The sequence below is a fragment of the Prionailurus bengalensis genome, chromosome B1 (genome assembly GCF_016509475.1).
Source record: "Prionailurus bengalensis isolate Pbe53 chromosome B1, Fcat_Pben_1.1_paternal_pri, whole genome shotgun sequence".
NCBI classification, from domain to species: Eukaryota; Metazoa; Chordata; class Mammalia; order Carnivora; family Felidae; genus Prionailurus; species Prionailurus bengalensis.
The window spans coordinates 199,778,313-199,805,800 of NC_057344.1; the positions used below are offsets into that span (position 1 = coordinate 199,778,313).

General features: G+C 52.5%; 1 protein-coding gene across 3 annotated transcripts in view; it reads left to right on the top strand.

Annotated features, from left to right (window-relative positions):
* The window catches only part of SLC2A9 (solute carrier family 2 member 9), a 256,914-nt gene extending 229,749 nt beyond the window's left edge, over positions 1-27,165 (top strand). For all 3 annotated transcript variants that reach the window (XM_043572969.1, XM_043572968.1, XM_043572967.1), the window contains 2 exons: positions 4,939-5,066; positions 25,302-27,165. In XM_043572969.1, coding sequence (XP_043428904.1) covers positions 4,939-5,066; positions 25,302-25,556 — 383 coding nt within the window. In that variant the 3' untranslated portion in view covers positions 25,557-27,165. The remainder of the gene's footprint in view (positions 1-4,938; positions 5,067-25,301) is intronic.
* The last annotated feature ends 323 nt before the right edge of the window (positions 27,166-27,488 follow it).

The following is a 27,488-nucleotide window of genomic DNA, read 5'->3' on the forward strand; positions in this document are numbered from 1 at the left end:
AGTGCCAACCGCACACCTACCACAAGAAACACCAATACCTTAACTTTACAAAACGAGTTACCAAGGGATTTTAGGTAAATGTGGTCATGTACAGCCTTCTGACAGATCTTCCTCCCACAAATACCTAACAAAATGAGCTTTAAAAAAGTTGTTAAAAAAAAAAAAAACAACCAAACAAACCTTAACTTTGATACGGAAAAAAAAAATATGGCCAGCAGCAAGCCAAGAAGGAAATATACCATAGGCTGTGAAAATTGGCAACCAGGGAAGGATATTCTAGCATAGGACATCCTGTCTCCACCCTTCCGAAACAGCACTGACCAGGGAAGGGGATTCAATACCCCCTAAGAACTCTCACTAACATCCCTGATTGGTGGGGGAACTAGAGTGAGGAGGTGAGTCAGCAGTCCTGGGGAAGATACTTTCCCCCGCAGCAGTCCTCCCCAAAAGACTTCTCATTTTCCAAGACTATTCTAATTTGAGGAGACCAGTTGAAGCCCACAAAAGCTGGGTGTACCCCTGACCTCCTGGAACGGATTCTGGTGCGTGTCACTCAAAATCTCAGAGGCCAGAGCAGAGCCCAGATGCTCCAAGTTTGCTCTGCTCCCCAGCCCTAATGTTGGCCTCCATGTATGGAAAAGTTACTAAAAGACAGTACTCACACCCCCAATTGTGATTTGAAAGAAAAGACATCGTGGAAGAAGATCAGAAAAGGTGTTGATCAGGGTGGATGGCAATCTGGATGGAACAACTCATTCTACCATGGCAAGACAAAAGGCAGTGGCACAGGGAATGCACCAACATGGGACCAGAAGAAGGAAGAAAAGAGAAGAGATGAAGAAGAGAAAGAAGGGAGAGATTGCCTGAAGCATGCAGAATCTGTTTAGACACAAGATAATAAAGTCATTCAGGAGACAACAGACATGGAAGAGGGAGAAAATTAATCCAACATACAGATAACCACTGTCTGTGGAGTAGAGAGTCTAACAGGTAGAACAGAAGAGGCTTTCAAATCTAAGATAGGAAGTAAATGAAGAGTGGATCTGTAGTTGAGACGGAGTCGCTGTGTTCTAAGAAAGACTGTTATGGGGAGACCAACCCCAGACACATCACAGTTAGTAAACAGTTCAGTTAATAACTTGAAGCATAAGAAAGGATTTCTTCAGGAGAAAGCCAGTTGCCTAAAGGATAAGTATTGGACTAGCTCTAGGCTTCTCTATAGCAACATTCAATGTCCGTGCCAAGTACCAGAACACAAGTGGATATCATCTCTGGATGGAAGGTCTAGGGATGACTTTTGTTTCCTTTCATGCTTTTCTACACTGTATGCTTTCTTTAATTGTTAAAAATGGGTGCATATTACTCATGATAATCAGAAAAATAGAACAACACAATTTTCATTTTGAAAAACAACCGAAAAATAAAGGACCTCCCAGAAATCCACTCTGTTTGCATACCACACCCCATTCTTTCTCATTTTACTTTGGATTTAAAGAAACAGTGAGAGGCTCTCAGGAAACCAGGCTAACATTGCCTTCAGACAAAAGAGAAAAGTGAATTCCAGAAGTTGGTAGGGCACTCAGATAAAACCATGAGTACTCTTAAGTTCCTTTCCCATATTTTAAAAATTGTAAACGTCTTTAGTCCTGCTTGCGTCACAATGGAGTCATTAAGACTCAAACTGGCAGTTACCCAGCCTTGAGTTCGAGTCCCACTGGCGGTATGATTTGAGGGAATCAGTTAACTTTCTTACGCCTCTGTTTCTTTGCACATTAAGTGGGAAAAACAGTAGTAACAACTACCACATACTAGTAGCAATTAAATGCAATAACGTATGTCAAGTGCTTTTTACAATATGTGCCACTTACTGTCACCCCCATCAGCAGTCACAGCAGCACCATTGTCCTTTTTATAATCATCACCACCAGCATCTTCGTTTTGTCATCATCACTCTTGGCTAAGAGTCCTTGGGCATGTCACTCCCGTTTTCTGAACTTCAGCTAGCTCATGACAAAATGAAGGGAAATAATTCTTTCTATAATAATAAGAAAAAGCTAACACTTACCGTATTAATTATAGAAGCTAACACTTACTGAATGCCTCTCATGTGCCCTACTTAATACTAAGTGCTTACTAGTCATTTAATCCTCACAAATACCTCCGTGGTAAGTTCCTACTGTCATCACTGTGCAGGTGAGAAGCCTTAATTCTAAAGAGATTCGGTAGAGCTGCATTTAAACCTGTTCTTACTGACACCAGAGGCCAAGCCCTAGCCCGCTGTGCTTTACCACCTGGTTGTTAGGTTCAAGGGGCATCATGGAAATGAACACCAATCAGCAAAACAGGCTGTACAGAATTCTTATTGTTTCTTGTATTTGCCCTCAGAGGTGGCCTGAAGGGAGGAGAGAGGAGACCCAACGTAGATGTGCTGTGAACCTCACAGTGTCTTGCTCGTTCCTTGTGGGTCCTGCAGACGTTTACTGAGTCCCTAGTATCCGTATCCTAAGTGCTGTGCCAGGAGCGAGGGCCACCACCAGCAAACAAGTCGTGGCCGAGCCCTGAAGAGACACAGAGACATGCGGGGAGGCAGGTGTATCAACATTCTCTGCTCCACCGTAAGCTGATGTACCAGGATAAGGAATGTTGATGGAGCTACCGACAGGTGCTTCCAGACCACACCTAGGGAAGTCAGGGCAGGTGGCACACCAGCCTTCAGCCCTGTCCAGGCTTCACAGTAGCTGTGAACTGACCCCCGAGGGTGTGCCGCACGGCTCCCAGTGGTGGTAGCTGCGGGAACAACCGGGTGTGCGACAGACTCTCGACAAGGCAACATCGTGCTTGCTGAGACCTAAAGGCTGGTTTTCGCACGTTTCAATGCGTCACGGTTGTTCTTGCACATTTTGATAGATACCTTTAAGATATGGAAAGTCTCCTTTCTTTGTAGTAAACAATATATCAGATCTTTTCAAAATCAAATTTTGAGTGTCTAATACAAGTACGTGAATATCGATCCCATATCTACTCTCTGCCCAAGATGCCAGGCAGATGGGGACACTGTCTGCCCTGGAGGGCTCATAGTCTAATGGGGGATGAGGGGCTGGTCCATTCTGAGTCATTTTGATGTGCTGGAGGCCAAGGCTTGCTGGCAGAATAGAGGGGTGATAACAGTGAACACTCTGAAGGGACAGGCTTGAGTCGTCCTGTGACCCCTGTGGCCTTGGGCTTCTTGGTTGAACTTGATCAGTATATGTTGTTTGTAACGCTCACAGTGAAAGCTTTGCCTCCATGGGGTGGAGTCTCTGAATTCTGCCCCTTCCTTCCATCCCCACTGGCACCATGCAAGCCCTCTAGGCAACCATGGCCTCCTCCTGCCCTGGCCAGCAGCCTCCCGCAGCCACCACTCCACCCTCCGGTCCCCTCTCTAAACAGCTGTGGTCTCTACAAAATGCAGACGGATCACATCAGCCCCTACTCAAAACCCCACATTGTTTTTCTTCAGTAGCAGACCCTCTCCTTGATCTACAAGAGGCTGCTTAATTGGTCCTGCTTCCCTTTCCCGCTTAATACCATTCCTCTCTCCCCTCGCTCAACAGAGTGGCCTCTGCTCTAGACCTTGACCCAATCCCTTTCACCCTCCCGTCCCTCTGCCTGGCAGTCTTCCCCAAATCTTAGCAAGCTGTGTCTCCTCCTTCAAGTCACATCTGACCCATCGCCTCCCAGAGAGCCCTCCTTGACCGCTACGAACACCGGCTCCCTCCAGGGCTGAGTGTGTTCCCTCCATACTTAGCGCATGTTGTAATTACTTACTCATTCGTTCACTTCTTTTTCATAGACAAGTCATTTCTCCCCCCTTCCAGAAGAGGGAATGAATCCCAAGGGGGCAGGACATTGCTCCTGTCGTCCACCACTGTAGGACCAGCCCCAGCACGGTCAACAACCATGGAACCCTTAAGTGTCTTCCTAGAGTCTGGCATTCCCCTTCCACTACCCTTGTCTGTACGATGCCGGCATGTAGATCTGATTGGCACAGTGCGGATTGCATTTGGGGGGTGGTGCAAACAGGACCCCAGTGGCCATGCTGAGCCCCAGGTCCTGGGTCTGGGCACAGGGCCCAATCCTGGATCTCGCTGAGTTCAGGGAGAGTACGGTGCAGACCTTGGGGATTCTCAGCTACGTGTGGCACCCCGAGGACATTTGGAAATGGGTGCAAGCCCCTGTGGGGAGCTCCGGGCATCCAGGAGGTGAGGGGTGACAAACATCATGCAACTGCACATTATAGTCCTCAAGATAAACAACTGTCCTCCGTCAATGCCAGTGATATTTCTGCTGAGTGACGTCCCGCTGCCGGGGCGACTCTGGGACTGGGACCCACCACCCATCCAGTCACAGGGGAGATCAGGAAGACGAATGGCTTGCCGGTTGAGTGAGGGTTTCCGCCCCGTCAGGCAAGGATCAGCGGGGGCAGTGCCGACCTGTGGAGGTCGAGTCCCAAGCCTCAGTTCTGGCCCTGCTACACTGGAGCTGGGTGACCTTGAGTAAGTCAAGTAAGCTCTCTGGGCTTCAGGTTTCTCTCCCAGGGAATATGGGAGCCAGGACCTGCCTGACACAATATGCCAGTGAATGTCACTTGCCTTGGAAATCAAGTTGGCATCTATTGTAGTCATTTTGTGGCGGGTTACAGCTTGATTCAGAAGGCGTTGGGAGAGCCAACAGGATCAGTCACCTCTCACTGGGATGCACCAGGTCAGAGAGGCGGTTCGTACACTTTGAGGAGTTAGGGGCTGACTCCAGCACGCATTCCCGAAGCTGTCCCTCGCCCAGGCAAGGCCGGCTCTTACGGAAAGGGTGCCGCCCTGCCATATGGAGATGGAGGCCGGCAGCACGACCTTGTCACCTTGTCGCGGTGATTAATCATGCGCCCTTGCTCTGCCACCACAGGGGGCATCCCGTTCATCCTGACCGGCGAGTTCTTCCAGCAGCCCCAGCGGTCGGCTGCTTTCATCATCGCGGGCACCGTCAACTGGCTCTCCAACTTCGCCGTGGGGCTCCTCTTCCCGTTCATTCAGGTATGACCACCGAGGGGTCTCTTGCCATGGGATGCCCTCTGACTCGGCACCCTGAGGGCTGATCCACAGAGCAGAGGCCAGGTCTGTCACAACTGGGAAACTCACGCTCTTGGCCTAAGGATGGCAGAAATGCACCTTGGCTCAAACCCTTAATTCGCTTTCTCCTTCCTGCACCTTCCAGGAGCTGCCCAGGATGCCAAGGGCTGCCTCAGAGGGAGTGGGCTTCCCGTCGCTGAGGGTCTGCAGGGAAGCCGAGGGTAGAATCCCAGACCTGCCTTTGTGCATGTGCTTGTCACGGTGCTAGACGAGGTCCGGGTAACAGTGAGAGTGCACGCTGCAACGTGCCATGCGTCGGACATCCTCATTGGCATCGTAACCAAGCTGACGGGGTCACCGTCCCAAGGGTGACCGTGATGGACAGGGAAATGCTAACTTGGGAAATGGATACAAGTTCTTTCTGTGTAGGTCAACTCGCTCGTTTATTCAGCACGTATTTATTGAGTCCCTACTCTGTACCAGGCACTGTTTCAGGCGATGGGGATAGAGTGGACACAAAAACCTGTGCTTGTTGGTCCTGGAGCCAGAAAGGGAAGCAGCAGAAACAGATGTGCTATTTTACACCTGACAGTGACACCTCGTATTTTAGAGGCGACACCTCAAGGGAGGTGACACCTGGGCAGAGACCTGAGTGAAGTGAAGCAGCCCAGGAATGGAGAGGTGTAGGCAGAGAAGCAGCAAGTGCAAGGGTCCTGAGGCAGGGCCATGCTTGGCCTGTGTAAGGAACAGCAAAGAGGCCAGTGTAGCTGGAACAGAGTGAGTAACGATAATGGCAGAGGCAAGAAATGAGATCAGAGAGTTCTCTGGGGGCAGGAGCACGAAAGACGAGGACTTTACAGGTGTTCTGCCCAGAACCAGGGGCCCAGCTGCATGCCAGAGAGGGTCCAGCTCCTCTGCTCTAATGCCTCCAGGGCTCCCTGCTGCCCATGACAGAAGTGATACCATCAGTGAAGGTGAGAATCCATCAGATGTCCCTGAGGAAGAACCACCATCCATTCTCAGGGACCATTTCAACCCTCACCCCCTCCCCTGGGGTTAATACTTTGCTTATTAATTGACTAGCACCAAGCCCAGCACATCCCAGAGGCCCTGCTGTAAGCTCGACTGAGTCCCAGGTCAACAGGCCTGGCCACAGCACCGCATGATGGTTAAACCTGCATCCGTGGTTACAGGTCCCCTGCACACGGCTTCTTCTGTGCCCACTCCTACAGCCCTGAGCTGGGGTTTCCTGTCTTATCCACTTCACTGCCGAGAGGCTGAGGCTCAGGGAACAGACAACAGTCAGCCCGAGGTCCTGCAGTCACCACCCAACCTGGTCCCTCTGTCCCGGGGCCTCTTACTTGTGGGCATTCTCTGCCTGCGATTCACTAGTCTGGGTGAGAGGCTGACCCGCCGTGTGACTTTTAAAGCATCGCCAACTGCATCTGAGGTGCAGGCACCCTGCCTCTGAAGCGTGCATGACGTGGGGGACACCCTGGGCCCCATGCCCATTTCCTCCCGTCCTCGGAGCGGCCAGAACATAACAAGTTGTCTTTTCAATGACTTCGAACCTGAAATGGCTTTTTCCTGTTTGGGTCAAAGCCAGCAGAGCCAGGGATCAGTAAAATATTCATTATCGTGGGGAAAATTAACTTCAAACCACTTCTCTGTCGACACGGACCCCCCTACCACCCCTGCAATGTAAGTGGAGAACTCTAGAGGCTTCACCTGGCCCACCCCTAAGCTTTCTGTGCCTGGGAAGTAGGCCACTGTCTTTCGAGCAGTTTGGGGTTGGGGGACGGTGAAAGCCCCCCAACCCCAAACACGACCCCTCATTTTCCCACCACGGTTCATGAGCAAACAGCACAGAGGAGCTTCTGGAACACGGGTGTTTGCTGAGCACTTGCTGGGTGCCAGGCCCCAGTCAACCCCTGTCAGTGCCGGGAGGTCGTGCCTTCGTGTCTCCCTCGTGTGGACCAGTGGACCAGAGCTCGGGGAGATGCGGCCACTCCCCAAGGTCCTCCCCTGGGAAATGACAGAGCAGGACTTGAGCCCAGTCCCTCGTCCTCGCCTGTGAGACAAGGGGACGAAGGAGCCCTTGGTTATACGGCAGGGGATTCCTTCCTACAAGTGCATTCGAGCTGGGCCCGAGGAGTTAATTTACGTTTAAATATGCACATGCGCACATGCACACACGTGCACACGCAGGCACACACCTCAGAGGGGTCTCCAGCTGATCGGATCCATCTGACCTTTATTTCATGTCACTCGTCTGGCGAATCATAACCCATCCACAGCTTCTCCCAGCAGAGACACAGTGCTGCCTGTCCCTCGAGACGCTGCCGGGGACTCGGTGTGTACGGGCCAGGCTTGTGCCGGGTTCCTGAAGCACCTGCTGGTTCGGCCTACTCAGCTGGGTGACTTTTGTCAGGGAAGGGGTGCAGGAGAGGACAGCGACCACGACAGAGCAGGTCACGCGCGCAGTCACGCCATGGCACGCTTGGTCTCATTGCCCCCACATGTCGGCCACGATGGTTCGGGTTTGCTGCAGAAAGAAACGGTGCCCAAGTCTCAGGGGCTTTAAAGCACCCAGGACCATGTCTTGTTCATGCTAGGTGTTCACTGGGGGAGCGGCGGGGGTGGGGGGGACTGGAGATCCTGCTCCAGAACTTCCCGACTCAGGCTTCTGCCCTCTGCACCAACAGCCCCTGCAGGTGACGGGTCTCACACCTGTCCGCTAAGGCCTCGCCCGGCAGTGACACGGGCTGCCACCATGCAGATGCCCTTGAGTGAAAGCCTCAGTCACACGGTTCGCCCCAGGGGAAATGCAAAGTGCCTCGTGTCCAGAGGGGAAGAGCCAGAAATCTGTCCTTCCATAATGACGGCCATTGCCCACCCTTGGAGGAGGAAAGTCAGACTCAGCAGGCTCAGGACACTTGAAGGTCCCGTACCAATGGGAGGAAGAACATGGTCCCACCCATGGATGTCACCCCCACATGCCCTTCCTCTACCCACAGGGCTTTGGTGTGTGTCAAACTCCATTCACCGTAACCCAGTTTTTGATAGCCTTGACCACTAATTTAGGGGATCACGTTCATTCTAACTGGCTCGCTTCCAGCTGGGCGCCTGGGAGCCTGAGAGGTTTCTGGGGCCACAGCTCATCCTGGGTCACCCTGTGTGATGGACTAGAGCGTCTGAGGGCAAAGTAAGCCAGGACTCTCAGTGGTTAGAGGATCCCCTCCTCCTCCGGAGGAGTCCCCGAGCGTGCTGTCACCGTGATCAAAAATGCATCCGTTCACACTACCGGTATGATCTCGTGTGCCACATTTCGCAGAGCAAGTCAGCCCGAGGGCCACTCAGAGCCCAGCCCAGAGCAGGGGAATAAGGCCAGGGCCCAGGTAAGGACTCAGGGCCAAGAAGGATGCCACCCCCCCACAGAGCTGAGCACCCCCCCCCCCTGCAGAAATGACACAAGTCGGCATGTCTGTCTTTGAATATCCAGAGCAGCAGTCTCCTCTCAGACGTGTCAAGGGCACAGGAGTCACAGGAGAGTTGCGGGCACCATTCCTTACGGGCTGAGGTTTCAGGGTTTGGGGTAAGGCAAAAAGGAGTTGGGGCGGGGGGGCTTCACAGAAAGACCAGTGGCTGGGGAGGACCCAGCAGGCAGGTCTCTGACCCATTCCCTGAGAGGTGTTGGGCTCAGATCTTATCATTGCCTTTGGCATTTTGGGGCTAGAGCTGGAGAGATGTGTGGCTCCCACATCAGAGAGACCACCTGACCTTGACCTTGCCTGGCAATGTCCACAGCCACACAAGGGACATGGGTAGGCGGTCTGGGGGAGCCAAGGAGGAGAGCCATCTCTGCAGCAGCCCGCTGGGTCAGTGCGGCAGGGTCGTGAAAAGCTGACGGGCTATGTGAGCTACCAGGGACTGTGTGAAGGAGGAATTGAGGGGTGACAGGGAAGGAAGGGAGCCCTCAGTGAACACGCCAGGGCCATTACCACATCTCTGCCAGGCAGTCGCCAGACCTTCACTTGGAGCCGTCTGGAAACAGGGCTCTCAGGGTCCCTGGAGGAGAGTGACCCCATCATCCCCTTGTACTGGCCAAGATGGCGGGCCCATGAGTGTGTGGACGTCTGTGTCTTTCCAGAACAAGGCGACCAGTGGCTGCAGGCCAGACACTAAGCTGTGTTGTATCGAGACGCATGGCACAAGGCCTGGCCATGACCAAACGATGGCTGAGTGGGAGGTGACATGTGTCACCCGAGGGCACAAGACACACTGGGTGTGTATGATCACACTGTTACGAAAGAGTAGGGCCAACGTTCAAACCTAACCCTGTCTAGTCCCTCTGGGTCACCCCACCAAAAACCATTTAGATTTCAAAATGCACATGTTCATTCACTCATTCATGCACTCACTCACTCACTCGTTCCTCGAACCCTTGCCGAGTACCTACAACAACGCCAAGCACTGGTGGGGTGTGGGGACACACCGATAAGACCTGCACGGCCCCTGGGGGCTCTAAGCTGGGGTGACTGTCGGCTGTGGGAGAGGAGGCAGATGTGGACCCAGGGGGTGGTCCCACCAGGCAGAGCGGAGCCCGTGCCCACAGAGTGCACAAACTTGCAGCGGCTCTCACGAGGGGGGCGGTCATTCCCACGTCAGGAGTCTGCCCGGGGAGACGTCTCACAGGAGGGGCACGAGCTCAGCTTTGGAGCGTAAGTGGCAGTTAGATCCGTGGTGGCAGAGGAGAAGGGCCTTCCAGGCAAAGTCCACGGCAGGAGCCGAGGCTCAGAGCCGTGGAAACAAGTCCTGTGTTCTGAGGTACCAAGTGGTCCTAAGGAGCTGAAGCGGGGGGTGTCGGGGGATGTAGAAGGGGTGTTACTGGAGAAGGGCTGGGCAGGAAGGTTTGACCCCGATCACAAGAGACCCTAGATACCAAGTTCAAACTTTGGGGTCCAGATATAAAGGAGGACTTGACTCCAGGTTAAACGCTGAGCTGTATGTCTGGCATAAGAACTGTGGCCATAGCCTTGCCACACTGCTGCCTCCAGCCTTGATGGATAGGCTCCCCTCTTCCTTGGGCAGCAGGGTTGCCTTTGCTGGGGGTGGCCACCCATCAGTAACGAGCGTCCCCCTCACCCTGGCATCGGCCGTGGGAACTCCCGCTCACCTGCCACAGACCTGGCTCGCGTGGTGGGGGTGACAAAAGTGGAGGCGCCTTGTAGTCAAGCCACAAAGAACCCTAAACCCGTGACCCTGTGTCAAGCCCTCGTAACAGCGCATCCCCTAGGTCCCCTCCCTCCTCAGGTCTCAGATTTGTGATAGTCCACAGGTTTGCTGTATGACTAACACGAGATACCACACTGCTGTGGGCTGGGTTCCCTGGAAGCAGAAGCGGGGGAGGGGATACTCACGGGATTGTCCCTTCACCCCTCCCACGTGTATAGCTTATGGAGTGCCGTCTCCCGTGGGGAGAGGCTGGCGCTGGGCCACCTCTGTGGTTTGTCCTCGGTCATTCAGCTGTTAACAGGCAGGTTCGGGACACAAGCCAAAGTCTCCTGGTTTCGGCAGGCAGTTTCCAGCCCGGCCCTGGTGCAAATCAGAAGGGAGCTAGGGCTATAAACACAGGTGTGGTAGGTAACAGCCCCCAAAGATACCAGATCCTACTCCCTGGAACCTGTAATGTTATCCTGTATGGAAAAGCTGTCTCCCTAGAAGTGACTGAGTTAAGGATCTTGAGACAGGGAGATGATCCTGGGATGGGCCCAGGGGTGCCTTTGAGAAGGAGATTTGACACAGAAGAAGCATATGAAACGTGACCACAGAGGCAGATTGGAGTGATGAGACCACAAGCAAGGAGCGTCAGCGGCTCCCAGAGCTGAGGGAGACGGGGAGCAGATTCTCCCCGAGAGCCTCCAGAGGAAATGATTTCAGCCCAGTGATACTGATTTGGGGCTTCTGGCCTCCAGAACTATGAGAGAACACATTTCTGTTCTTTTAAGCCACCAAACTTTTGGTAATTTGTTGCATCTGGCACAGGAAACTAATCCAGTGGGAAACCCACCAAGACTGACAACATAGCCAACATTGATTGAGCGATGACCATGCACCTGGTTCTATTCCAGGCACTTGCACGTCGTAATCCACTCAATCCCACAAGCGCTCCATGAGGCGAGTGCCATTATGGCCCCATTTCACAGATGAGAAACCAGTACACAGAAAGGTTAAGTCACTTAGCCAGGGTGGCCCAGCTCACCAACAGCGGAAGTGGGATTGAAGCAGCTCCCGGGTTGTGCATCCTTAACCACTTCACTGTATAGCGTCCCCGAGAGAGTCACAAATCGTGCCCGGCCTCTCCCATCCAGAGGGCGAGAAGTGCTAAGCCGGCCTTGAACATGACGCTTCCAGGGGCTCTAAATACGGCCCTGTTCATATAAAATTCCTTAAGCGCATTATTTTGTGTAGAGTGACTTGGGGAGAAGCCAGCGATTGGGGTGAGCACACCCGTTCCCCTTGCTGACCAGAGAAATCCTGCATCCAGCTGTCCCCGCGTCCAGGTTCTGTGCAGCCTGCAGGGCAGACCTGTCTCATCACCGCGTGGTCCTGGGCTCCCCGCCAGCGAGAGTCCCAGCCAAGGGCTGTGCCTCTTCAGTGCTGACTGAGGCCGAGCCAGTTACGTTATACGTCCTTTGTTGCTGCCCGGGAGGACAGTGATCGTTTTAGGAGTTCTGTTTGTAGCACTCGATAAACACGGAGACTGCGGCTGAGGGTTCAGGATTTTTATAGTCAGAGAGCCTGAGCTGAAGTCCCCACTCTGCTCCCCATAAGCTGTCTGGCCTGCGGCGGATTCCTGGGTTTCTCCAGGCCTCTGTTCCTCACGTGCATATTGAGGGGAATCACAGGACCTGCTCACTGGGCCACTGTGAGATTACATCCTGGGATTCTTAGAAGGCATTAGGCTTGATCGGTCACAGCAGGAACAGGCCATGGCAGAGATGACAGGGGCAGGCTGGCCAATGAGTTTGAGGAGGTGGGCCTTAAGGGGGCCCGAGGGGGCTGCAGGCAGCAAGATGGAACCCCAGAATTGAGGGATGACGAGTGTATGTGTCTCTTAGGGCCGCTGTAACAAATACCACAAGTGGGGGTGAGGAGGCTTAAAACAAGAGAAGTGTCTTCTCTGCAGTTCTGGAGGCCAGAAGTCTAGATCAGTTTTCCTGGGCTAATGTGAAGCTGTGGGCAGGGCCACGCTCTATCCGGAGGCCCCTGAGATGCCGCCTTGCCTTTCTCAGCTGCATCCCTTGGCTCCCGGGCCCTTCATCCACCTGCAAAGCCAGCAGGGGAGCATCTTGCTACAGCGGTCCCTTGGCCTTCACCTTCCATGTCATACCTGCCTCTGCGTCCCTCTTAAAAGGACACTGCGATTGCAGGTGAGGTCCACCTAGATGATCCAGGATCATCTGCCCATCTCAGAATCTTAATCATATCTGCAAATTCCCTTTGGCCATGTAAGACAACGTTCCCAGGTTATCGGGGCCTGGATATCTTTGGGGGCCATTGTGCGGCTGACCGCAGGAAGTGGGGGTGGGTTTGGGAAGCAGAACCTGGTCACTCATCGGGGGCTACCCAGAAGCCAGCCAAGCGTGGTGCTGAGTCCTTGCCTCCTGCCCCCCCGCCCCCGACTGAGCACAGGATCATCCTGAGACGCCCAGGAGGCAGCATGGGGTGCCAGTTCTGGGGTGGCAGGGCTCCTGGCAGATTACAAAAGAGCCTGGAAGTGCCCAGGAATAGGAGACAGACTGGACACTCCTATATGGACTCGATCATATACTTGACCCTACTGGACTTGAACACTCTGTTAGGGAATTTGCACTTGATCATCTAGATGACAGGTGCGCAGCCCTGGAATCACACGAGGTTCACCTGGGGGGAGTTTAAGATAAATGATGATGTGTAGGATCATTGAGATTCTGAGTCGGTGGGGGAGGGGGTGGCATTATCAGTATTTTCCTATGTGATCCTAATGCGTAGCCCTGCGTGAGAACCCCTGATGTGGGTGCTGAGGAAACAGCGAAGGATACTAAGGTAGCAGCAGGACGAGCAGTTGGAGTTGTGTTTCGAGAAGACCCTTCTGGCTGTGTGGGGGCTGGACTGGAGGGGGCATATTGTAGGCAGGGAGGCCTGGTGGCTGGGATTTCCTGTCGTCTGCAGGACAAGCCGTGCTCACACTTGGGCCAGGATGATGGGCAGGGGAGGGATCAGTCAGGAAGAGAGTGGGTCCACTTCCCCGAGGGGGAAGGGGATCACGCACAAGGCAGCACCTGACTGGGCAGCCAGCTAAGCAGGTGACAGGGTAGCTCACACACCCTCGTTTTTCATCCCCTGCAGTGACAGCCAGTGTCAGCCGACTAGCAGCACAGCCTTCCGAGTTGTGCTCATAGCCCAGATGCCTCTGAACTGGTCCCAGAAAGATCTCTACGATCTATTTTTATTTTCTTTTACTCCAATAATTAAAAAAAAATTTTTTAATATAATTTATCGCCAAGTTAGCTAAAATACAGTGTATACGGTGTGTTCTTGGCTCCGGGAGTAGATTCCCGTGACTCGTCCCTTACATAAAACCCCCAGTGCTCATCCCAACTAGTGCCCTCCTCAATGCCCATCTCCCATTTTCCCCGCTGCCCCCACCCAGCTCCCCACCCCCATAAACCCTCAGTTTTTTCTCTGCATTTAAAAGTCTCTTATGGTTTGCCTTCCTCTTTGTTTGTAACTCTGTATCTTTTTTCTTGCCCTTCCCCCGTGGTCTTCTGTTAAGTTTCTCAACTTCCACATATGAGTGAGAACATATGATATCTATCTTTCTCTGACTGATTTCACTTGGCATAATACCCTCCAGTTCCACCCACATTGTTGCAAGATCTCTATACTTTAAACAAGGCTGTTGGCCTCCTCAGGAGGGGACCATGAAGACTTTATTCAGAGGAGAAGGGCCATGTGACGGCCAGAACTTCTTTCCTCCTAAAGCCTGACCCTTACAGTTCAGTGCAGCTCTTTCCCATTCTTGGTCGTCCCAATTAGTGGAAGTCCTGGTCAATCATCAGTCTGGCCCCGGGAAGGATGTCCGTGGCTGTGATGCAAACCTCACAGTCAGAAATTCAGCACAGCAGAATCTTAAAAATATATCAAGTCCTCCTTTCCTTCCTGTTCATAGAGAGGGTATTTTGTAGATCAGTAATTCCTAAATATTTTTATTTTACCTGTTGAGCCCTTTGGTTAAGCAAGAACTTTCAAACTTAAAAAAAAAAAATTTTAAAAAGAAGAGAGAGAAGGCAGGGAATAAATAGAGAAGATGTGCAAAATGACTCCAGATGGATTCAAGAGCCAAATGTGGAAAGTAAAACGAAAAATGAAACAGAAGACAAAGTAGGAAGGTATCTGTGAGACCCAGACAGGGAAGGACAAGACCCCTAACAGCACAAACAATGCAGAGAAAGGGGACGGATTTGGTGATAACAAAAGGAAGGACGTCAGCCCTGTGAGGAACAGCTCGGGCAGGGGATTGATGGCTGGAATACTAAGGAAGTCCTGCAGGTCAACAGTGAAGGCAGGAGTCCCACTGGGGAGGTAAGCAGAGAATGAGAAAGGACAGTTCGCAGAAGGAGAAACGTGGGTATTTGTCCAATTATCAACATTACGAATCTGGAGAATTACCAAGCGTTGGCCAAGACATCACGGGAATGGGCACACGCTCGTGCACCAGTGGAACCAGTTGTTAACCCCAATTTCCACCCCTAATTATGTATCCCAGGGAAATTTTTGCAAAGGTCCGTAGGGTAGATGCCCAAGAACAGTAACCGTAGCGCTGTCCGTGGTGATGAGGAGTTACAAGTAACCTGGGCGCCGTCCTCCGGGAAAGCATCAATACAGGGCTAGCAGAGGCACATGACATTTCCACTGCAGTGAGAAGCAGTGAGCTAGATCTCTATCCGCGGCGTGTACAGACCTAAACCCGGTGCTGAGGGAGCTCAAGTGCAGAGTGAAGGCTGTAGCCAGATACCATTTATGTAAGTTACATAAATTTACGTAAACACACCTATAACAACACTACGAATCGCACAGAGATAAAGAGAGATTAGAGACAGATTGATAGAGGGGCACCTGGGTGGCTCAGTCGGTTAAGCATCCGATTTCAGCTCAGGTCATGATCTTGCGGTCCGTGACTTCGAGCCCCACGTTGGGCTCTGTGCTGGCAGCTCAGAATCTGGAGCCTGCTTCGGGTTCCATGTCTCCCTTTCTCTCTGCCTCCCCCCTGCTCACACTCTGTCTCTCTCACTCTCAAAAATGAATAACTTGAAAAAACAATTTAAAAGAGGGATAGATTGATAGCTCGATAGACAATAGACATGCAGACTGATGGAAAGATAGAGGATGGGGGTAGAGAAGGACAGGTCAGCTCAAGGACGTTTATCAAACACTCACACAGGAGTTTGTCCAGAGGTGGGAGAAGGGCACGGCAGGGCAGAGGGACAAGCGCGGCACTGAGGCTAAGAAGGGAGGAAACAAATACAAACGAGAGAGGAACATTGCACAGGCCAGCAGCAAGGGTAGGTCAGGAGAGTAGTGTGTGAGCTCAGCCTGTTCCTGGGGGCGGAGTGGAGCTGGAAGGGGCGGCAGAAGGAAACGGAGGAGATCACTAGTAACTAAGCTGACACACAGTAAGTATAACTCACCACCAGGCAAGGGAGGGCAGCAGAGAGGCTGAGGACGTATCAGACCCTCGCCTTGCCCCTTGGGGCACTGTAGCAACACATCAAATTAATGAATTGTTCCCATGGTATCAACATTTCACTGGGCATCTTGCTGCTTTTTCTGTGCCAAGCACCAGACCAGATGGTTTACGTACATCTTCTCAGGATTCCTACCACAGCCCTTGTAGGGTTCGTTCACTCAGCCAGTGTTTGAGGGCCACTGAGTGAGTCCGTCTAAGAGGGCAGAACACAGGGGCGAGTTCTCTGTTGGGGACCGTCACTGACCGAGCTGTTCATCTTCCTTTTCCTCTTCCTCTCCTTCTTTTCCTTCTGTTTATTCCTCCTCCTCCCCCTTCCCCCTTCCGTCCCTTCTCCTCCTCCTCCCTCCTTGTTTCCTGTAAAGTTAGGAAGGGATTCTAATTATAAATGATTCAGGCTCACTGGAGAAACTGTGAAGCGGTGAAACCAGGCATGTTAATGGGCTAATGACACTGTTTCCTTCCTTTCTTCCAAATATATATGTAATTTTTCATATTTGTAAAAATTGGAACCAATTTTTTGTTCTTTTGCCTTTCTCAAATGCCATGATATTATGAGCATTTCCTTATGCCCGTGGGTATTTTTAATGCTCTTTATGCTCTGGAAGCAGAGCTCCTGCCAGCCAGGATGTCTCCAGGGTCTCTAGGTTTGGGGTACCATTCAGGAAACGTGCAAGGTGTGAGCACTGACTCAAGGTGAACGGCCTTTGTGGTCACCCTGATGGAGACCCTGGCCAGGTGACCACATTTAGATTCTGTGAAAGGTGGGCCCCCTGACCCACCCAGGGAAGGCAAGGAGGACAGGAGCTTGCCAGGGCAGAGGCCGGGCCCTGGGGCTGCTGGTGGCCATGATGACGACACTAGGCAAATGCAGGACTTACACGTTCAGGTTCACACCCCCACCACCCTAACCCTCCCATGTGGGTCCTTCTCCGCTGCGGACTCCACAAACGACCAGGTCTGTCCCACCACCCTTCCGGAAACCATCGCAGCCACAGGAGTATCTGTCTTAGTCTGCCTGGCTGCCACAACCAGACAGGGTCGGGGGCTTAAACAACAGACAGTTCTGGAAGCTGGAAGTCCAAGATAAGGTCTTGGCAATGTTGATGGCGTCTGAGGCCTCTCTCCTTGGTGTGTGGACGGCCATCTTGTCTTCGTGTCTTCACGTGGCCGTCCCTCTGTGTGTGTGTCTGTGTTCCAGGCTCCTCTTCTAAGGACACCCGGCACATTGGGTCAGGGCCCACCATCCAACTTCACTATAGCTTGATCCCCTCTTTAAAGACCCTACCTCCACAAACAGCCACATTCTGAGGTGCGGGGGGTTAGGACTTCTGTGAATCCTGGCGGTAGACACAGTGCAGCCCATACCAGCCCCCAAGTGCGGTTTTTCAAGACATCTTGAGTTTTTCATGTTTCCCAAAACATGTCAGTGGTAAATATATCCCAGCTGCCGAGCAGGGACCTGCAAGGAGCTACCCCAGAAAGCAAATATCAGAGCCAGCACGGCCTCAGACAGCAATGTGGCCCAAAACTTCATTGCCACACACATTAAGCAGGGGGGCCCTGGGCTAGGTCCTTGACTGCTCCAAGCCTCAGTTTCCCCATCTCTAAAATGGGAAATCCCTCACTCTCATTCACCAACGGAGCACAGAGCCTGTGGAGGTTCAGAGCAGGCACTGGGGGCCGCCGGGGCTGGGATCACTGGCCCGCCCTGACTTCCCCGTCTACGAATGGACCCCGTGGGTCACAGGAGGGCTGAGTGAGCTCACACAAGGGAAGTGCCCACAGTACCTGGCCAGAGGTGATGTCACCTCCTTTGGCTGGGATGAGGACTCGTGAACTATGGTTGTGGGACAGCTGCTGCTGGGGCCCCGCCCACACCGACTCACCCTGACCTTCTCCTCCGCAAACAACTCTGAGAATCCTGTCGTCATCCCGCCCCCACCCCCCACGTGGGGCTCCCTCTCAGCCTGTGGGAGGGGCAGGCAGACGGTCCACAGCCAGTGAGGGTGTGGGTGAATACGCAGCTTCCCCCTCCTTGTCTGTGTGGGGGCGACTCTGCTGTGTGCTCCGTGTCTCCCAGAGGCCCCAAGAAGCACTGAGTTCCAGCTGGACACGTCCCCTCCTATCTCGGGTTCCAGAGCGGCCATCACCAAGTACCACAGACTTAGCAGTTTGTGACAATAGAAATTTATTCTCGCGCGGTTCCAGAAGCTAGAAGCACACAGTCAGGAGGCGAGGAGGGCTGCTTCCTCCTGAAAGCCGTGAGGGAAGGGCGTGTCCCGTGCCTTCTCCGAGCTGCTGGAGGTTTTCAGTGCTCCTCGGCTTGCAGCTGCACTAATTACCCCAGTCTCTGCCTCCCTGGGCACGGGGCCTTCCTCCTTCGTGTGTGTCTCCAGGCCTCTTTCTGTAAGGACACCAGTGATCGGATTGGAGGCCCACCGTGGTCTCGTATGACCTCACCTTAACTTGATTACCTCTGCAAAGACAGTTTCCAAACAGCACCACATTCACGGGCCCCGGGGTGAGGATTTCACCATACCTTTTGGGGGACACAATCCAACCCACAACAGGACTGTCCCCGTAAGTCTCACCTCCCGGAGAACCACTTGGTTCTGAGCAGCCCGAGACACTTGGTCACATACCCGCAGCTCAATCCCTCCCCTACCCGTGCCCCCTGGGTCACTTGCACTGACACCCCAGAGTCAGGCTCTGTGTCTGGGGGCTCCCGGCCTGAGGCAGATGTCAGGACCATCTCCAGTACAGACCAGCCTGGTGAGTGGTGGCTGCCATAGCTGTCTGTTGTTCCTATTGCCCTGATTTGCCTGGCACTACCTTAGATATAAATGAGACACTGGAAAGACCGTACGGACTTTGAGGTCAGACGGCCTGACCTTGAATCCCGACCGTGACTTGAATCCTGACCATGCCCGTCGGCAGTTAGGTGAAGCCCATGCCGGTCAAATCTGTCCAACTTTGATTGCTGTCATTTTTATGTCCATGCAACGAAAGAATTGCCCTAGTTTTGCAGCAGGGCTCCCGAAACAATCAGAGGCGAAGTCAGGTCTTGAGCACAGTGTCTGCCCGTGGACAGTCAGGACCAGTTGCCATCGTGGTCATAATTAGTACCATAAAGGTTGCTTCCTGCCGTGTGGTCCTAGGGTCACTTGGGAAGAGGAGAAAAGAAAGACAGAGCAATTCATGGTGAATGCTGGACGCTTACACTGCCCCGAACTCGCTGAGCCGTCCAGGATGGCTTGTTGCCTTCTTCCCCCTTCTCTGCCACCCACCCCGCCCCTTCCTGCAGAGTGTTCTAGATATGGGCTGATGGCATGGGCTGCCTTGACCCGTGGGGGCATTAGTATCACTCTCTGTTTCCATGTCCTTAGCCAAAAGCTGCCTTTTCCTTGGGCCTCTGCTACCGTCAGCATCGGTGTGTCCCTTGGGCCATTGGTTATAAAAGCCTGCAGACCAAGCAGCCTCTGCCGTCGGCACCAGCATTTTCTGGTTTGGAGAAGATTGCCTGCAATTGTACACCTGCTTGACTCCACAGGCGTTATAAAATTTCATTTGAGTTCAGTAAAATCTGGAAGCGGGAAAATGGTTCTTTTCAACTTGAAAATTATCGGGTCATATCCCAAATGCCTATTCAGCGTGAGGAGGAAGCTGATGTGGACCCAGGATCGTGGGATCTGAAAGCAAATAAAACTGCCCCCTCGCCTCTCTGGAAGCTCCAGCTGATATCCTTGGGTCTAGAGGGAGGAGGAGAGAACCTTTCACTTGCTCCTTCTCCCCTGGCACCGACATTGGGGCACAATCCTGCCCTAACATTTCAGAGAGAATAGACATGATCCTTGTGGAATCAGGTGTAGGTTTGGGCTTCATGGAAGGGGGTAAAGTGGGGCCTAACTGGGCTGACCAGTGCAGGGACCTTTCAAGCTGAGGTTGAGGGAGTCAGTGGGGGCGAGGGTGGTGGGGAGCAGGAAGAGGCTGGCAGAGGCCCTGCGCAGGCCCAGAGCAGGCAGCTGAGGGATGTAGGGCGTCACAGGTAGTTGTAAAGGAGGGGAGGGGGGTGGAGGCCGGATCTGCCCAGGTACTTACTGAGGGCATGATAGGGATTTGGGGTTTTTCCAAAGGACTCTAGGAAGCCATTACATGGTTTTAAGACAGAACCATTTTGTGACTTTAAATTTTTTTTTTAATGTTTATTAATTTTTGAGAGAGAGAGAAACAGAGTGTGAGCAGGGGAGGGGCAGAGAAAGAGGGAGACACAGAATCCAAAGCAGGCTCCAGGCTCTGGACTGTCAGCACAGAGCCCAACATGGGGCTCAAACCCACCAACTGTGAGATCGTGAACCTGAGCCGAAGTCAGATGCTCAACTGACTTAGCCACCCAGGCGCCCCTCATTTTGTGACTTTAAAAGAACTCCTTGGCTGCCTGGTGGCCCGGGACAGGGGCAGGAAAAATGGAGGGTACAGTGACAGACAACAGAACGGTGGTTGACTCTATGTGTTGGGGACGGCAGGGAGGTGGCTGGGAGACAGGAGGCACTGACTAGAAGATGGCACAAAGAACTTTCTGGAGTGGTGGAAATGTTCTGCGTCTTGACGTAGGTGTTAGTTACACAGGAGAGTGCTTTTATCCAGCCTTGTTGAACTCTACACTTCAGATCTGCGCAAGTTACTTTATGTAAATTCTCTCTGGATAAAAAAAAAAAAGTGTGTATTTTTATAAAAAAGAAAAAGGATGTTTCAGGGTAAAGTCATCAGGACTTAGTAGCAGAGACAGGCAGAGAGCGGGGAAGCAGTCAGAGGTGAGTCTGGTGTCCATCTTGGCCCAGGGAATATAGCAGCGTGTGTCTGAGAACCAGTGGGGAAGAGCGGGCTTGCCAGGGAGGGAAGGGCAAGCCGGGGGCGTCCACAGGGTCCTTAAATGTGGCTTCTGGCTGGGCACGTGGAGCTGAAATGCCGTCAGGCAGCAACTCCAACAAGACCCGAAGGGTACATATGACAGCGGCTTGGGAGCTACCACGCAAGGCAGAGGCGTAAGATATCACTAAGATCCCTGCTGCCTTCCGGCCTCCCCTAGAGACATCCTAATGCTCCAACCATAGCAGCCTTGACTTGTTAAGCTCTCCGCAGAGCTGGAGGTACAGGCGGAAGGCACTTGACTCCCCATCGGTTCTTAAGTGACAGCCCAGCACTGACTCACCCGGGAGCTTGGTATGAATCACCTGTGAACCAGCATCTCACGGGTCATGGTCGTCACTGGGCAGAAGGATTCTATTTTGGTCCCGTCGTGACACTCTAACCTGGACCACCTTTGTCCCTTCATGCTTGTCCGTGAAAGTGCTCAGATTTCATTCCTTTATCCACTCAGTCAACATACTCTTATTAAGCCTGGGGGGCTCAGTCGGGTTAAGCATCTAACTCTGGATTTCAGCTCAGGTCCTGATCTCACGGTTCGTGAGATCGAGCCCCACCTGGGGTTCTGCGCTGACAGCAGGGAGCCTGCTTGGGATCCTCTGTCCTCTCTCTGCCCCTCCCCTGCTCATGCTCTCTGTCTCTCTCAAAATAAATAAACGTTAAAAAAAAATATTAGAGTTAAAAAGAAAACCCTCCAAGTTCCATAGGGAAAACTCAGATCACCTGAAAAGAAATGACAATCAGGGGACATCCTCCTCCTCCTGAGCAAGATTCCACTGCCATTGGGCAAGGAACACTGTCTTCAAATGCTTGAGAGGAAACTACTTTGAAATCAGAAGTCTGTACCTTCCCGTATGAGAGAGGGGAAAAGGCATTTTCAGACACGAGAGGCTCAGACAGCTTACCACGCGCATCGGCCAGCTGTGGCTTAGGAAGCTGGTCCTGGAGGGACGGGGTGTGCCTCGGCTGCAATGCCTGGCCACCAGGAGCCAGTTTGCAAGGCGGTTAAGGCTCAGGCCAACCAAACGGGAGGCCTTGGGCAAGACGCTTCATTCCCTGAGTGCAAAGGTCTCGGCTCAAGGTCTCGCCCCAGAATCCTCGACAAACGAGGCTCAGTTCTGATGCCAGTATTAATATCAGCAGCATCCCTCGGCTGCGGGCAGGGGCCAGCTCATGTCCCCAGCAGGAGCCAGTGGTCCTGCTGACACGGCTGTTGCAAAGACTGACTAGTCATGTAAAATATCCTTTCTTGGGGCGCCTGGGTGGCGCAGTCGGTTAAGCATCCGACTTTAGCCAGGTCACGATCTCGCGGTCCGTGAGTTCGAGCCCCACGTCGGGCTCTGGGCTGATGGCTCAGAGCCTGGAGCCTGTTTCCGATTCTGTGTCTCCCTCTCTCTCTGCCCCTCGCCCGTTCATGCTCTGTATCTCTCTGTCCCAAAAATAAATAAACGTTGAAAAAAAATTTTTTTTTTAATAAAAAAAATAAAATAAAATATCCTTTCTTCTTGGAGCACCTGGGTGGCTCAGTCAGTTGAGTGTCCGACTCTTGATTTCAGCTCAGGTCATGATCCCAGGGCCACGGATCGAGCCCCGTCGCTCAGCACGGAACCTGCTTGAGCTTCTCTCTCTCTCTTTGCCTCTGCCCCTCCCCCACTTGTGCGTGTCCTCTCTCTCAAACACAAAAATTGTTTCAATAAATAAAAATCCTTTCTTCTTGACTTACCATTCCCAGGAGCAATGAAAATATTTGAATTTGTACAAGCTTCAATTAAACGGGCTTCATTTCAAAGCAGAGACCTAGGTTTTCTAATTATTCCCAGTCGTAAAAGGATTGGATGTCAGGGCCAGTGGTATTTTGGTCAGCTCAGGCCGCCATCGCAAAACACCACAGACCCGGGCACTTAGACGACAGAAACCCATTTTGTCACCGTTCTGGAGCCTGCAAGCACAAGGCCCAGGTGCCAGCTGATCCGGTCTTGTTACCGACCTCAGGCTCTTTGACTCTCATGGATAGAAAGGGGCAAGGATGGTGTGAGTATTGCAAGTTCACACCCGGGCTGAGGGAGGCAGCCTTAGGAGGAGGGACACCAGGCTGCGTCCCAGACAACGGCCAGGGAAGGTGTTGAGGGGCCGAGGCAGGAAAGGGGTGCCTTCTGAGCACGTACAAGCACGTAGGAGCCAGGACGCACAGGTGCAGCTGACACAACACACCTTATTTTCATGTTAAATCTCCACCCCAGGCGTGATTTTGAGCATCACGATGAGGGGAAAGGCGACGAAGGCCAGGGCCCGGGCCCACGTGGCTCCGACTGGTCTGGTCTGGTCTGGTCCGGTCTGGTCCTTGCAGGAGCAACCCCATTGTAAACTGGGCCCTGGAGCCTGTTTCCAGCTTCTGGCTTCCAGCCTCCTGATGGCACACAGCCCCGGCAAGGTGGGCTAGCAAAATGGGTTTTCTGAGGGGCCTGAGGTCCTCTTGCAGTGTGTCTGTTCTGTAGAAGTGCCTCAGAAAAGAGAACTACAAAGGGGCAGGCAGGTGTTTAAAGAGCTTTCATTTTGAAAGAGATGGGAATTGTAGGATTAGGGCCCAGGGCAATGTCATCCAAAGATCTGCTTTGCCAGGTGGGCACCTCGGGACCTCTGTCTGTCTCAGTTTCCGGTGAGGGCTCCCTTCCTGCCTCACGGACGGCTGCCTTCTCCCTGTGGCCTCCCATGGTTTTTCCTCTGTGTGCTCATGGAGGGAAAGAGAGCTCTCTTTCTCCCCCTTCTTCTAAGGCCACTCATCCTGTGGGATTAGGACCCCACCCTTATGACCTCATTTCACCTTAATGACCTCCCAAACGTCCCATCTCCAAATATAGTCACATTGAGGGTTAGGGATTCAACATACGAATTTGGGGGCCACATAAGTCAAGTCCACAGCAACAGGGAAACTTACGAGACAGATTGATTTCTCTGATTGAAATCTGAGTGACAGATCGATTGATTTGTTCACTCCATAAATTATCCGCTGAGCACCTACCATTGCCCACGCACTGACCTGAGCACTGGGCCACAGCGATGAGCAAAACCAGACATTTTTGCTCACGGAGCTGCTGCCTCATGGAGCGGAGAGCCCAGCAGCAGACAGTCATTCATCAAGCAGCCACACTACTAACCATGCGGTTACCATCAACGTCCAGGGAAGGAGGACAGAACCAGGAGAGATGATAATACAGGGTCCTGGCCTGCGGCAGGGCACGTGCTTGGAGAAGGAGAGAGACAGGAGCTGAGGAGGTGGACAGTGTAGGGAAGAGGGATTAGCAAGTGCAGGGACCCCGAGTCAGCGGAAGAAGGGTGGGAGACGGGAGTGTCAAAGCCCGCGGGGAAGAGGCACAGAGAGGAGGCCTCGTGACCCCAGGGCGAGCCAAGGAAGTGGGTCCCACGAGCGATGGGAGGCAGCTGCAAGGTTTTAAGCAGGGTGCTGGCATGACCAAGATACATTTTTGCAAGACTCCCTGGGCTGCATTGCAGGGAAGAGATGGGGAAGAGGCCACATGGATGGGGGACGTGGGTGAAGAAAGCGAGAGGCAATTGCCCCTTGGGCGTGGCCGGGTTTGACGAAGTCCTGCCCACCACAGGGTTTATTGTTCTGTAAGGAAATTCTACTGGAGCACAGCCACGCACGTCCATTTATGGATCTTCATCTGTGGCTGCCTTCCCACAAGAGCAGAGTCTGGTGGTCCCATATGGCCCCAGGTGCCCCCCAGGCTGGACTTCAGGAGTGGGGACGCCAGGGGAGGCGACACCGGGGACCTGTTTGAGGAAGAAATCCAGCTGGGACTCAGTGCATGGGTCCCACATGACAGCTGAGGGGACAGAGCTGTCACGGGTGACTTTCAGGTTTCAGGTGGTAGGCTCCAGCCTCAGGCACCCTCATTCAAGGTGCGTAAATATGAACTTAAAATAACTTTCAGCAAGTATGACATGTTGCTTTCATGATGACTAGTTTCTATATGCCTAGTTTTCAAAAAAGGAAACAGAAGACTGGCATTTCTTCATGGGTCCCGGGGTTTGAAGCTGATGTGTTCATGGCTCATATGAGAATGTCTCCTGCAGATGCTTATTAAGGCACCATTCGCCTATAGAGCCTATGTCACAGGCCTGGTATGCCATCCAGGAATATTGATATAGGGATGGGGAGCCATAAAAATCCGTTGAGGGGGCACCTGTGCGGCTCAGTCGGTTGAGCGTCCCACTTCGACTCGGGTCATGATCTCGCGGTGCGTGAGTTCGAGCCCCGTGTCGGGCTCTGTGCTGACGGCTCAGCGCCTGGTGCCTGCTTCGGGTTCTGAGTCTCCCTCTCTCTCTGCCCCTCCACAGCTTGTGCTCTGTCTCTCTCTCAGAAATAAACACTTAAAAAAATATTTAAAAAATCTGTTGAGAGATGGCTTCACAGCCAGATTTGTGATTGTCTCCTTGATGTTCCTTGTCTCTCCTTCCCACAGAAAAGTCTGGACACCTACTGTTTCCTGGTTTTTGCTGCGATCTGCCTCACAGGTGCTGTCTATTTCTATTTTGTCCTGCCTGAGACAAAAAACAGAACCCATGCAGAAATCAGCCAGGCATTTGCCAAAAGGAACAAGGCCTACCCTCCGGAGGAGAAGACGGACTCATCTGTGAGCGACAATAAGGTGGCCAGAAGCCCCGAGCAAGACCCCGCCTCCACGCTGGACAATTATGTCAAAAATGGGATTGTCTAGACGGATAGTCTCACCATTTCAGGAAACCGGAGGTTTCCCTACACGGTTAATATTATTAAGTATTTAAAAATAAACTTTTGCTAATCTAACGTCACAACCATTTGGGTTTCATTCATAGCTTATCTCCAAACTCTCTGGAAGGTGGACCCCTCGTTTTTCTTATGGATCAACGGCCTGTCCTCTTCATGACTTAGCCCATGGTTTCGACATGAAATTGGGGAAATAGCATCTGAAGGCTTTCTCACCGGAAAACCATGCAGTCTAACCGGAGACGGCAGTGGGCCGAAAAGCACAGGCCAAGGTCCTGGTGCCAGATGTGCCATAAGCAGCCTTGAGCTGCCCTCAACCCGGATCCCGAAACCCCAAGGGACCCTTGGCTTTGGTCCTAGATGAAGGTGTTCAGACTTCAGTGGAAAGACTCTCTTGCGTCCTAACAAGCACCTGTTACCAGTCTTTGGCTTGGCCTTGTGGGTCTCTGGCTCAAGAAGCTGATACGAACCCACCATCATCCAGGCTGTGTCCAGCAGGGCTCAAGGCTTCCATCCATGAGACTGTCTTCACCTCAGAGCATCAGACGTGTCTCAGAAGACATAAAGAGGTTCAAAACGTGGGAGAAGTAACTTTCCAGTAGCTGGGGCAGTGACTGCGGATTGAGTTCTGCTCAACTGAAAAAACAATATTAAGAATGATTCTGAGGTGAAACCAAGGCTTGGTGGAAAGACAGGGCAGACCAGTGTAAGTGTGAGGGCAAATTCTCCTTTCCTCTGCCCCTTTGTGTTCTTTTCAGGCCCTGGACAGATTGGCTGAGGCCCACCCACATCCGGGACAGCAGTCCGCTTTACACAGTCCACCAATTCAAATGCTAATCTTGTCTGGAGGTACCCTCGCGGGCATGTCCAAAATGAGGTTTAACCAAATATCTGAAGCCCCCCAAGACCCAGGCAAGTTGACACATTAAATTAATCACAGACGGTGAGTTCAGCATTACGCAAAGTGCTCAAGAGAAGGTTGGGTGATTGCTTGTCTTGACTGCTGTTGTGGAAATCTAAGTGTCACTTATGGGAGGAGTGCTTTGGAGCAGATATGCTTGAGGACCCTTCCAGCCCAATGTGCTAGGGCTGTTTGGGTTGGATCAGTTTGCAGCCGGCTGTGAAAATGCCGGCCCTGTGGATTGGGCGATTCCCTGTACTTGCGTGCAGACTGAAACAAGTTCAGAATGCCCATATATAAATGAAAGTGCACGTGAATTAGCACGTGTGTGCTTGAATTTAGTATGTCACAGTAGGAGTGGGCCAGAGAGGAAGGGCTCTGGACATGGCGATGCCCCCGAGACCCTTTCAGCCACAATCCCTCAGGCTTTCCTGACCATTCCTGGCAAGGCCAGCCTTCGCCAAAACCTGAGTTCTGAGTTTCCTTTCCTACCGAATACTCTTCTATCGCTGGGCTTCTCCTTTGGTTGGCTTCCAACGCAATGCACCATACTACCCAGCTTTGGTTTGGCTGAAAGGTTTGGACGGTGGGTGTCGATATGGAGAGAAAGTGATATGTGGGTGCAAAAAAGTGCCTGAGAACATAAGAACATAAAAGCCAAATAAAGTGCAAAAAGATATCTTAGCTGTGGAGTGTCGTCTTTCATTTGTAGACCTGAGTATTTAGCTTCTGGAGAGGAGGTACCTAGCCTGGTCTGGGCACTAGGAAGGCATCGAGGACACATCAGTGAGCAGGAGAATATACTGCCCTTACCCGCATTTGCTCATGCCTACCACAGAAGATTGAAAATCAAAGAAGCATTAATGGCCAAGTGTCCCCTCAGGACCCGGAGGAGGGGGGACACAGGGACACAGGAACAGGACACAGGACCACCTAATCAGGGGTCAGTGGGAAGTGACAATCAGGAAAGCCCTTCCCAAAAAAATGACAGCAATGAGATGG